The 12,802-nt window shown below is 41.0% G+C and overlaps 1 protein-coding gene across 2 annotated transcripts; it reads right to left on the reverse strand.

Moving 5' to 3' along the window:
• Positions 1-438: 438 nt before the first annotated feature.
• Positions 439-12,802, reverse strand: zgc:63863 (uncharacterized protein LOC393372 homolog). Of its 2 annotated transcripts, none has more exons than XM_041052945.1 (10): positions 12,589-12,802; positions 11,416-11,470; positions 10,157-10,287; positions 9,961-10,041; positions 9,322-9,508; positions 9,054-9,155; positions 7,358-7,499; positions 6,245-6,429; positions 5,142-5,251; positions 439-3,664 (listed from the first exon to the last, which is right to left on the reverse strand). In XM_041052945.1, exons 1-10 carry the CDS (start codon positions 12,656-12,658, stop codon positions 3,483-3,485), a joined length of 1,245 nt encoding a protein of 414 aa, XP_040908879.1. In that variant the 5' UTR covers positions 12,659-12,802; the 3' UTR covers positions 439-3,482. The 2 variants fall into 2 exon arrangements, with proteins under 2 accessions (XP_040908879.1, XP_040908880.1); XM_041052946.1 differs by lacking the exon at positions 439-3,664 and adding an exon at positions 4,054-4,609.

Below are 12,802 nucleotides of genomic sequence, written 5' to 3' on the forward strand. Positions count from 1 at the left end.
TAAGCCAACTTTGTAAACGCAATCTACACCTGCAACAACTTTTACATTCTGCATTGGTTTCACTCAGACCAAGCAACATGCTTCAATCATTTTTCATCTCAGGCTTCTGCCAGACTAAGACCAGTGCAGGTGCTGGTGTAGGTGTTTGAGTGCGAATGTGAGGAAAAAACAAAAGACAAGGAGAAAGTGTTTTAAGCATGCCAAGAGCCAGGGGCAGGAATTAAATCCTCATTAGGATCTGGCACCACCATCCCTCTCTCCCTGTATGTGAGTATGTGAGTATGTGAGTGTGTGTGTGTGTGTGTATGTGTAAGACTACATGGCACTGATACAACTACACATTAGCATGTAGACTGATGTCTGAAGATCACAGACCCTGGTCAAAGGGTTTTTTTCCCTGCACATTTATGAATTAGGCAGCCAAGTGTAAACTAAAAAAACATGCAACTATTCCTTTTATTGATAAAGCAGTTTTATATGAAACACCTGTAACCAAGTCATAGATGCACAATTTTTCACAATCACTTTAAAAGTACAGCCAGTGGTGAATTAACTTCACTGCAGAATGAGCTGCTTGTGTAATAGAGCAGGGTACAAATTAATGCCAACCATTCACCGTACGACAATAAATGTTCCCTTTGCAAAGTCATTTGTTTGTTATATTTGTTTGTTGTTACAATCTGAACCGTTACACGAGTCAAACATTTAAAAGGACAATTTGAGCAGCGTGGGAAATATGCCTTCAATGGTGGAAGCAGCCTTCTCATCTAACTCTCTGTAATAAAGTGAATAAATGTATTTCCCAAAAAACTATTCCTTTAACTTCTAGCCAGATTCTTAATGACTGAACAGACTCCGTATTTTATATGCAAAATAACTCAATCACCATTAAGGATATAAACCCTCAAATTTCTGATATTTACAGACCATAATAGTTAGAATTCAGTTCAGTTCAATTAAACATTCAATCCTATTAAACAAACAATCCTATTACTATTTAACCATTAAATAAATAGCCAATCAGATTGTTGCTCTTGAAATAAATATTTTTTTTTACATTTAATAAAGAGGCAGAAAGAGCAGCAAAATGATGAATAAATAAAAACATAGAAGATGCCCAGAAAGCAAATAAAGAAAGCAATACCGACCTGACACACACACACACACACACACACACAGCTTGTGGTATACAACTTGCCAGACACGGGTTCTTAACTGACTGGATATTGAATTTCTTACTTATCCACGAGCGAAGTGGTTTACAGGCCAGCTGACTACCTGAGTTACAGGCCCCTGATTGATTTATTGACCGTCTATTAAAAGGACTGACTGATTATCACCAATCAAGTTCACAAATATGGACATTCTCTCAACTATTCCTGACTGACCGACTGATTAACCGCTCAGCTCTGCAATCCCCCACAGATGCTGCTAAAAACACCATTTTCTGGAGCACTCTCGATTCACACAACTCAACCGCCATTAACCTAAACCGCTAAACAGTCTTGCCAATTAATTTCCTTCAAGTCATTTCCCGCCTTGCTTTTCATCTACTGCTCTTCTGCATACCGTACTTTTGTACACAACAGACTACGCACCAGTTGAATTTGTTTGCTCTGTAGCAGCTAAAATCAACAGGGCAGACTGCACATCCAGCTGTGTAAAGATGTGACACGTTTATATGTGATAACGGAGGAAGCGGAGGAAGGAGAGTGTTGTGACTCCAGTGAAACTGTGTTAACAGATGCAGCAGCTTAGCTACATGCTAGTAAAAGCTGATAAATATTTCAGAACATAAGTTGACAACCAGAGCATGCATTGCCGTTTGGAGAAACCCCCATGCTCTGTACATATGTATGTACCTCAGGTGGAAACAGCATGTATTATTAATACTCACTTTTCAGGTTATGAAACTCTGTGATTACATTTGGTCCAACAACATCTACAGTGTGTGTGATGCCTTTTGAGGAGATGGATGCAGTTAACTTCCTCCGCTACTTAAAAAAACAATTCCTTTGGTCACACTAATCACTCGGACCAACCTCAAATTGTAGCTGTAAAAACATTTCAAAGCACAACAGCAAAATTTTGAAGAGAAATTTGATGTTGAAGAAGAACTGAGCCCATGTACTGTAGCGCTGTTGACGTCTGTTCAGGGTGGTTGTTGGCGCAAACCTGCTAAATATTTTAAGAATGTAAAAGTACTGGTGTCTTTTCCATATTCATTCAGCAGCGGTGGGCCAGGCAGCAGGAAAACTGCTCGGGAAAATATAAAAATAACATTAAAAAATATGGATTTCAAAACCTCCCCTTGCAAAATGCATCTGCAAAAGGCCCCGCTGCTTGCGTTTAGGGACAAGTGCTAACTGTGTGTGACGTTCACATTTTGGGGGCAGCAACAGCTCGTTTTGTGTGTCAAACTCTACTGTAAATGTAACTCACTGACACCTGGAGTAAAACCAATTAATAAAAGGCTCACAGGCAAAATCTCTCCTTCCATCACTCCCTCCTTCTCTGCCGCTCTCCTTCTTCGCTCATAACTGGAAGCTTTCAGCAGAAAACGCAGCTCTTTAATAATTTGTATTCATGTGTCATCGTGCTGGCTAACGGCACTATTGGCTCTCAGATATGGCTGCTGATCCGACAAGCGCACTAAAACGCTTTCAACAGAAATGCGAGGAAACAAGCGTGATAGTCTAAAAATGAATTATCAGCAAAACAATCAGCTAACAGGAAACACACAGGGACGCGTGTAAAATGGTACAACAGCGGTAACATGTGAGCAACAGCCTGAAAGAGCAAGATGTGTTAGTGTCTCACATGCATGGACGGATCATGAGACAACGGCCCTCTGGGCACAAACCTATAAAAGGTCTTTTCCCATCCAACATGGGAGTAACACCCCACAACATGTCTCTTTGTGGTTGCTTTGCATCTCTTTGAGGCTGTTTTGTGTCTTTTTGTAGTTGTTTTGTGTCTTTTTGTAGTTGTTTTGTGTATTTTTGTAGTTGTGTCTCTTTGCAGTTTGTTTGCATCCCTTTGTTGTCATTTTGTATCTCTTTGAGGTCATTTTGTGGTCACTTTTCTGTCATTTTGCAACTACTTCTAGTCATTTTGTGCCCAAAAGGCCCATCATTCATCCATACTGACATGTGGTATGAGGTCTGCCATGCCATGCCATGCTCAGAAACATGTAACACACACACACATGCACGCACACACGCACACACACATCCTGAGGCAGACTAGTGGTTAACATATGTTCATTGTGGTTGAGTAGCAACAACCTGTTTGGCACCAAGATAACTGACCTCCTGCTTTTCTCTACCATCGCCTCCTGAGCACGAGACCAGCTTCAAGTCTTAAATGTCTGTGTTTGTGTGTATGCTTGTATGTTGCTGTTCCATCGCGAGAACAGACGTGCGTCTGCTGTCACCATGTGTCACTGTGTGTGTCTAACAGTCTATATTCCCAATGCCACGTCAGAACAGTTGTAGTAACACCTCAGGTCCCCAGTCCATGGCCGTCTGAGCCACGGCAAACACAGCAGCCCCGAGCGTAGCGGATAGCCCCCACACTGCCATCTTCACCATCCTGTTCCCCTTCCCCCACAGCTGGCCTCGGGCTTGGGGCAAAGCTGCTTCCAGGCCTGAGTGTCGCGAGGCTACGAGCACAAAACAAGGAGGAGGGGGCACACAGCGGGGGATCAAGGGGTTTCACAATGCTCGAAGTTGAACCAAAGGAGGATCAAGCTGCATTTTGGTGGTGGTAACAAAAAGCGGGTCAAATAATGTGAAAACACTTGGAGGAGAGACAAGGGGCGGGGTGGGGGTGGGGGTGGGGTGTCAAAATATCACAACATAAAGTCGTACTTTACTAGAAGCAAACAAGTCTTAATCTGTCAATAAAGAACCAGTTCTCTGAAGTTTAATAAAGAGGACTATAACATTAAGCCTATAATGTTATGCGACACAGTAATACTGAACTCCAACTCAAATGTTGCCCTTAACAATGTGTGTATATGCAACATAAATCAGTTTCCAAATTGGCCAAACCCTCAGAATAGTTTGCCTCCTAGCTCAGTGCTTCCTTTTGTCAATGCCAGTATGTTTTTCTGACAGGTGTGGACTGCAAAACAATGACATCAAACTCATGCGTCTATGCTGCTGGAAACTTATAGCAAGGAGGAGTCAAGATGGAGAGGAAGAAACCGTCCAAAGCGTGGGAAGCGTGTTTCCCATACATAGGCTCTACTTGGGAGGCCCATTCAGGTGGATTAAAAACAGGTACAATACAGGTAGATAAAATCACTCAGTTCCAAACTAACGTCTTATTTTACTTTTTCAAACTAATTTTTGGCCACACAGCCAAGTAACTGAGTGGGTATAAGAGGCTTCTCTGTGCGCAACCACCGAGCTAGCATCTACCGAATAGGGAAAAATCAGTGAATTATAACGTCTACAGATAGTCTACATGTGAAGCTGTCCATGAGGCTGGCTGACTCCAGTTTATTGTCTGCCACAGTGAAATCAGGAGGTGCTGTACATCGGCCCTCTGTCTGTCCTTTATGTATTTCATCTTGGATGGTGTTAATTGAATTTTGATGAAACTGCAGGGAACAATGTGCATCAATTTTAATATTACAGTGTTTAGCCTGAGGGGAATGCTACAACATATTTATGATTGCCTGTACATCACAGACAATGTGTCAGATGCTGCTGATCAGATTTTCACAAAACCTACGGGAATAATGCATCTCTTTGTTCTGTTCTGGCATATTTAAATCTACACTTGATTGGTCTGATGGGGGTTCTACAACATTTGTTTACTTGTTGATTGGCCCAAAGGGGGGCAGCGTTTGTGGGGGATGACATATTTACTGTTGCCTTGTTTTGAAGATTTGTGTTCCCATGTACAGCGCAAAAAAAAAATGAAGAAGTCTGGATCCATCAAATGATTTTGGTTGGGTAGAAATGTTTGTTCTTAAAATCTCACAGTCGATATTCATCTATTCCCTAACTTCAAAGAGTATACAACTAGAATTCACATTTTCTTCACTCGTCTACAGCAGTTCCTGGACTGTCTGTATGCACTGAGTCCTTCTTCAGAGTCAGTAATAAGATTACAGTAACTATTTTTACCGTGTCTGGAGGTGGTGGAGCCCTGGGTCTTGGTGAGGCGTTGGAGAACAGAGTCTGGTCTCTGGTGGAGGGTGGAGAGCTGAAACGCCTGGAAGGTGCTGATGGACAGGCTGGAGGAAGAAAAAAAAAACAGAAGAGGAAGAAAGGGATGAAAAAGAGAGGGAGAACGGAGTCAGGTATAAGGTGAAGCATGAATGGTGGGAATGACACGAAGAGATGGATGGAGGATTGGGTCAGTAAACTGATGGATCACGACAGGAGAGGCAGAGAGTTAAGAGACGATTTGAGAGAACTGCTAACTCAGTAGCTCTTGTGCACTGGAAGCTATGCATTATGGGGCATCAGTGTCTTTACATATCAGTCAGCCAAGGCCTCATGTCAGTGATGTCACTTCCTGCCCTGAACAATGACTGTTAAGTAAGGCTGAAGGACACTGACAGGTAGAGAGAGACAGTGATAGACTATGGGTATAGAGTGTAGCTGTGCCACTAATGTTCCCTCCTCGGTAAAAGAATATGGAAAAATACACATAGTCACACTAATGCACCTACACACACACACAGACACACACTAAATGACCTGTGTGTGTCAGCAAAATCACTGAGTCCTGATGTGTTTTTATAGCACCCCCTCTTGGTTACAAAGGGAATTACAGCACACTACCTACGGCCAACATACATTTAGAGATCAATTCTGATTAAATTCTTGATCACAAATGCATGAAAGCGCAGGGGCAGTTAGGCAAATAATTGATTAGTTGACTGACAGAATAGATGACACCTTTGATGAATGATTACTCATTTGATTATCACTTTCTGTTTTGTCCACTCGCTTGGGTTGTTTGATATGAATCAGACTGCAACAAGTACATTTTTATTTATATAGCCAAAATTGCACACAATCTGTGTAACACAAGACCCCTCCTATCTCAATTTTCTCTCAGGTTAGAGATGGAAAAACTCAATTACATTAAATTACTGTGTTCATTTAACCCCTTTAATTGCACTAATTTTAACCCTGGAGTCATCGTATGGGGCCTAGCAATTAATTAGTAGTATTACCATTATTATTCAGCATATTTATTTCACTTTTTGTTTCCTCACCTCTTGCGAGATTGCAGTGCTGCCCGCTTGGCAAGTACCGATGGAGGGTACTGGTTGAACAGGTCCTGGGACTGAGCGATGAGAAGTTCATATGGGAGGTCCTGAGGGATGCGAGAGAGGAGGTGGTGGACCATGGCCATGTCACACTCTGTCTGCTTCACCTCCTTCTCTCTGTACAACACAATCTGAGGGGGAAGGGGGTTAAAAGTTTTAAACCTGAAGTAAACCACTGTGGTAAAATATGAATTAGACTCAACATATTGCACATTAGCTGCCGTCAGTTCTACTTGTGAGGCAAAATGAGTGCACAGAAGTGAAGCAGGCAGATGAAGAGTTAACCCCTGCTGTGTGCTGCACTCAGCCTTGGAGGAAACATGAACTACATTCTGCTTTGTTGTTTCACACACTTCAAACAGAGCTCTCCCTCTGCCCAGCCCCTGCACACGCACACATTTACATACACACACACATTTACACACACACAAAAACATCCATCACTGCAAACAAGCACAATGTGCACAACTGTACACAACAGTAAACATGCACAAAGTCCTTCAGTTAAAAAAATGACCTTTTCACTCACAAATAAAGACCAAAGAAAACACCACACCAAAACAAAAGGGCACATGAACACACACAAAATAAATTACGTCCACAAGCGCACGTCAACACATACATGTTCCAGCAGGAAACATTTGTGCCAAGCAGTAATTATGAGAGCAGCCAGAAAACTGAAGAGGCTACTCCAGAGTGGAACAACTGAAAAAGTCAGAAATTTAAAAACATGGTTTCCCTTTGTGATCTGTTTCTCTCCCTCCTTCGCTGTCAAACATCAGCCAGCTTGCCTTGTAATTCTGTTTCCTGATGCAGTCCTCATCCTTTTCCTTCTCTTTGTATCCCTCCCTCTACCCCCCCTTTTTCCCTGTACCCGTCTCTCCCTCTCTCTCTCATCTGTTCATTAGGAGGTATCTAATTAACTAGTCCAGTGACTTCACAGTGCTCTGCCTGACTGTGTGAATGAATGTCTTTGTGTGTGTGTGAGTGTATTTGTGTGTGAGCATCCTGGATTACTGGCCTCTTGCTCACTTCCTGTTAGCTTCGACGTCCTCTTACCGTAGCAGCAAGGTAGATGGGCATTAGTGGATGCGAAGCCAGGAAGAAGTCGTAGAGTCGGAGGGTGTGTTTAAACTCTGACAGGACGTGGCCATACCATGTGATGAGCCAGGACAGTGCAAAGATGGTTCCCACCTCCGCTCTAAAAGAAAAGGCAAATATATAAAGAACAGTCAACAAAAATGAACACATGGGCCACTACTGTTTAAGAACAGTCTTTAAAACCCTTTATAAAATACTGTCTCATGTTTTGCTTTTATATCTAGTCTTAATACATTTTTATTTTAATTTTTATCTAACCTTTATTTAATCCCAAAAGCCTCATGAGATTAAGAGTCCCCTTTTAAGAGTGTTTTGGCCAAGAAAGACAACATTGGCACAGAGTTGAAAAGTAAACCATATAAGAATAAATGTGCATATTTCCTTGTCTATATCTAATTTCAAGCTCAAGAATGAGCTCAAGATGATTCTCATCCCCTGTAATAGTTTCTCTTAATCCCAGGGTCATGAAACATTGGGGCTACAAGATTCTGTGACAACCCCACCAACTTCTGAAGTACTGACACTGGAAAAATATGTTTTGTTTTTTGTTTGTTTTTTTCACATACTGTGCTTACAAAAATACATAGTTATTTTAAACAGAGTCTCAAGTAAATTGGAGAATCTGATGATAAATTTTAGATAGGAGCATTCAGGGAGAAAGAGGGGAAGGGAGAGACAAGTAAAAAGATGTCTGTTGGATTGATGGACAGGGGGAGGAGTAAAGAGAAGGAGCAAAGGGCGAGGAGCAGAAAGATAAAATGCATTGGGAGAGAGAGAGAGAGAGACAAATAAAACAAAGGGAGTGAGATAAAGGGGAGAGAATAAAAGAGGCAGAGATAAGAAGGTAAGGGGAAGAGGAACTGTGAACCAAAAACAAAAAGAGAGTTCCAAACTTTGAAGTGTGATGTTGTTTATCCTGCCGTTTTACTGCGAGTGCAATGTCTTGTTTTTTATTTTTTGGGGTTTTTTTGGGTGCTTTTTGTGTTTGTGTGAGCTTGTATGTGAGTCGACGGGAAGTTTGCAAAAATGGAGGTTGTCAGCACAGCATCAATTATGAACAGGCAACACGACAGCAAAGGGTCCTGTAGATGCAGGCATGCACACGCAACACACAAGCACACACGGTAAAATACCTTAGAGGACAATTCATTGACTTGCCACTATTATAATATTAACCCCTTTATTAATCTACAGTAACTGACTGGATCTTAAAATGCTTTTTTTATCTCTGTTGTTGCCTTGTAAATGGATCATGTATCATTTTTGTTTAATTACACTGCAGGAAATAAAGGTGATGGTGCACACCTTGGTGGGATTTAAAGTCCTCCGAAACAGCTGTTGGACCATCTGACACCAGAACTCCCCAAAGAGACCACTACAGATGCATTTTCAGTTTTTTCCACAAAACACACTGCAATTTGCCCCACTGTGAATCTTCCACATGAAAATCAAAACTTTGATGCCCTCTAGTGGTTGTTATAAACAATACTCAAAATAAACAAAATAAAACAATTTAAAGTATGTTCAGTACAACAGTAAGTGCTTAGTGTGTTTTTTTTTATGCTTGTTTTAAGAAATAAGACATATGCAAGTGCTGGTATCATATGGCAGCAGCAACAGCTTTTTTTAAAACTGTCTGTTTGCCTGTGTGTACCTGATCATGAAGTCATGTAGTTCTGTATCGACTTGTTCCAGAATAGGCATCAGGTAGTTTAAAATGTGTTTAGTGCTGTCCATGGTAGGATCCATGAAATCCCTGCAGACAAAGATGACAGACAGAATTTATATAAATATTACTGCTAAATAATTTGGAATATGACTGGTTAGTTGGATCCATTTAAAAAAAAGTCATAACTAAAGTGATTAAAAGTGCAAAAACAAAAAATTCTAGATCAGTGGATTTTTCAGGAAAAACATACAACCTGAGGTGATAACTGGAGAGAGTGTCCAACATGGCGATGGCCATTCGCTCCCCAACGACCAGCAGCAGCGTGACGGCCACATCATGGTAGCCCTGGTAGTAATGGAGCTGAGGGTTGCGTTTCAAAACCTCCAGTATGATGTCAATCAGCTGCTCCTGAAGCACAGCTCTCTCTGTGGCTGGCATACCTGAGAGAGAGCACAAGAATCAGCACATTATACAATTTTTTGAAACATGGAGATGGCTGTCAGTATTATCCCATTCATGTTCTTATAACTCATGTTCTCATGTTCAAAATTAAGGTGGTGAGTCCAGCTTTCCCTGCTGTTTTTTTTTTTCAGTTAGTTTTTCTAAAATGTTTTCGTTTACTGCTTCCTCTGGGCATAAAAGTTTATATAATCAACACCACTGTCTCTCAGCTAGATAAGACACTTTCCTCTGTTGCTTTTCTAACTTTGTGATTTTGCCTGACAGCACAGGCTGTCTTGAGACACAAAACTCTTCCCTGGTGCAGTTTTTAGTTCATTAATTATTCAGCCCTGCCAGATATCTGCATATTGTTCTAAGTACAGGGTTACAGTATGATAAGTGGCACAGAGAGTTATGCTGCTATCTTTAAAGATAACACGCACACACAGACCTTTAGGGAACCTCTTCATGGACCTCCTGACATCCAGGAGTACCTGATTGTAGTCCTTGTGGTTCTCCCTGACATCTCGACCTGTAACAGACGAAATGTTGTTATTGTAACTGTTTTCACTATCAGCAGTAATAATAGTATTGTATTATAAAGTATTCATTTAACCGTTAAATATTAACATCAATCAACCACTGACCAGGTTTATATGGTAGATCATACACATTGATGTTCAGTAGTTTGGGCCAAACTTTCCTTCTCAGTTCATCAGTGAGCAGTCCACCTTTACTAGCTGCTGCTCTCCTCAGGGTCTCGATGTCCACTGGATCACTGTACATTGAAAAGGTCAGAATTGGACAATGTTCAGTGTAGTGCACTACTTTAAAGTCTGCCCATACAGTAGAAAGAATCGCTGTCTAAAACCTAGAAACCTAGAGAAAATAATTTTCTCAAAACAAGCGAAAATCAGCTAATGGCTCTAAATAATATCAACTGTGTCTTTTATAAATGAACTTAATTCATGAATGAAGTGTCCTCTTCTTGGTTCTAATACAGTAATGACAATCTTATACTCAGGACAGTCAGATTCAATTGCTATATTCCCTCTTAATCTTCCTGACACTGTGGCATCTGTCTCGAACTGATGGCTGCATGATACGAGTCTACCTGTTGGTGAACTGAAAAAGAAAACTGTTGTTTTGTTTTTGAGAAATTAGTTTAGCTGCTTTTTGGGCATTGTGTGAATATATAAATCTTGTTCAGTTCAGCATGAGCTCTCCTGTGCCATTTCTCATCTAGACCCACATCCCTCCTGACACTGAAGTCCTCATGATCCTCGTCATACTATTCCTCTGGGCACATGTGAGTAATCTTCATGTGTGAAATTAGCTTAGCAGGGAGTGATGAAGGTCACTGTCTGTGGATAAATGTGTGCCATCTAACTGTGGAACAGCGTGTGGGATGTGCAGAGGGAGTGGCATTACCCATTGGGAAAACACACAATGTGGCCTGTGGATGTGGTGCTCATGGAAATGTGAAAGTTTTTTAGGATTCGAGAAACACTGGAATTTTATGGATGATCTTTTTGGGGGGTAAAGCACATCGATCTGTAAGAACATTATATCAACTGGATAAATCTTAATACCCGGTGTCTTGTGTTCACTGAACACATGTTTAAAAGTAACACATTTTTTGTGTTGTAGTTGTGTTGTTATCACACATAATTTAATTTTATACATCAGCACATCAGTGCAACTAAGTCATTCTTCATCAAAAATCAGAAGGCCCCAACTACCATTAAACTAGCTCAACAGTGTGTAACTAAAGCAGTTTTAAATGAGAAAATAAAATTAGCTTTAAAATGGCTCAAACTAATGTGTCTCCTTAGATGCCATTCAAGGCAGAACAAAGAGTAAGCGTGTTTAACAGGAAGACTGTAAATGATAGTATAATTTTAACCTGATCAAAGCCTGATGGATCTCAGCCAACTTCTGCTTCCTCCCACAGTCTGGTTCTGTAAAGGAGGCACAGAGATGAGAGGATGACAGAAACGACATGCAGAGTGAGAGAGGGGAGTGATGGAACAGGGAGGAAGAAAGATCGGGGGGATGAAAGAAAGACAGAAAGGAGAAAGTGGGAGGGAGACAGAGGAGAGGATAAGGGTGGGGGAGAGGGACAGAAAGATGTGGAGAGAGAAAGATGAAAGAGAAGAAAGACACTCAAAGGTCATGTTGAGATTATAAATAGAGACTAGCAATTATCTGAATGAAACACGGACAGACACACATTCAAAAACTAGAATGGCACTCAAGTTTTTAATTAGCTCAGAATTAAATCATGATACATTGTGAACAATGCACTGGCACTCAGCATCACGGTTTGATTACACATCTGAATTGGTAATTTTCTATGTTTGCAGTTCTCTGACGTTTTGATTTTTCGGATCATCATAATCTGTGTGGATAGAAAAGATTTGAGATACTTCATTGATGCCTGAATGATTTTATCTATTGCCCTAACCCCTTTTAAGTCTGTCATGCCATCGGTATCTTTACAATGAATCAATGATTAATCATATAAGTCATAAATACGACCATAGAGTTTGGCTGAAATTAAATATACTATTTAAACTGTCTGAATGTCTTTAAGGGGTTAAACAAAAATCCAGAGTTGAAAGATGAAATGAGTGACACCAGTTCTCTTCTGGCACAGTGAATTAAAGGATAATTTCCAACTCTTTTCTGCCAAGCAGCCAGTTGCTACTTCCCATACTGTCCGTGTTGGCTAACAGGCTGCCACGCAAGCACCACTTGTAGATATGTGGCTAAAGTTGACTCCCACAAAAGCCGTGTAAACAAAACGGCAACAGCGGATTAGCTGTAGGCTGGAAAACAGACGACAACCTGTGACTAATGTCTTACAGTTTGTGTTAGCTGGCCGCAGTAATAGTATTAAGTTCGCTAACATTTCGCGACATTGTCTAGACTGGTCAACTGTCTGTCTGTACGTACAGTCAACCGATATAAGTAAACACACAGGTTGGCGCGACTAGCTTCGTGTGAGTAGTCTGCATTTAAATTTACAGTACGTTTATTTAACACTTCTTAGCAGCTGCATCTGTGCTCGACTTACCTCTTGCGATAGAGCCATTCCCATTTACGGCAACTCCCGCGTTTTGTTTCTTCCTCTTGTGCCTCTTCATCCCTTTTAAAAACCGACAACCGAACGACGAGGTTTGTATTGTGCCATAGGCACGTTAACAAATAAAAAGTGTGGCACTAAACTGGTAAAAACACTGAAAATATCAGCAAACGCGGGAACGTCCCTTTCAGCAGCTGCTTCTGGA

Source organism: Toxotes jaculatrix, chromosome 13, assembly GCF_017976425.1.
Source record: "Toxotes jaculatrix isolate fToxJac2 chromosome 13, fToxJac2.pri, whole genome shotgun sequence".
Taxonomy (NCBI): domain Eukaryota; kingdom Metazoa; phylum Chordata; class Actinopteri; family Toxotidae; genus Toxotes; species Toxotes jaculatrix.

What these genes read in the sequence shown, in the direction of transcription:
- zgc:63863 (XM_041052945.1), bottom strand. Translation starts at nt 12,658, where the DNA reads ATGAAGAGGCACAAGAGGAAGAAACAAAACGCGGGAGTTGCCGTAAAT. An exon ending in GAATGGCTCTATCGCAAGAG is followed by an intron (nt 11,471 to 12,588) that starts GTAAGTCGAGCA and finishes CCTCCTTTACAG; the next exon opens with AACCAGACTGTGGGAGGAAG. An exon ending in TGATCTACCATATAAACCTG is followed by an intron (nt 10,042 to 10,156) that starts GTCAGTGGTTGA and finishes CGTCTGTTACAG; the next exon opens with GTCGAGATGTCAGGGAGAAC.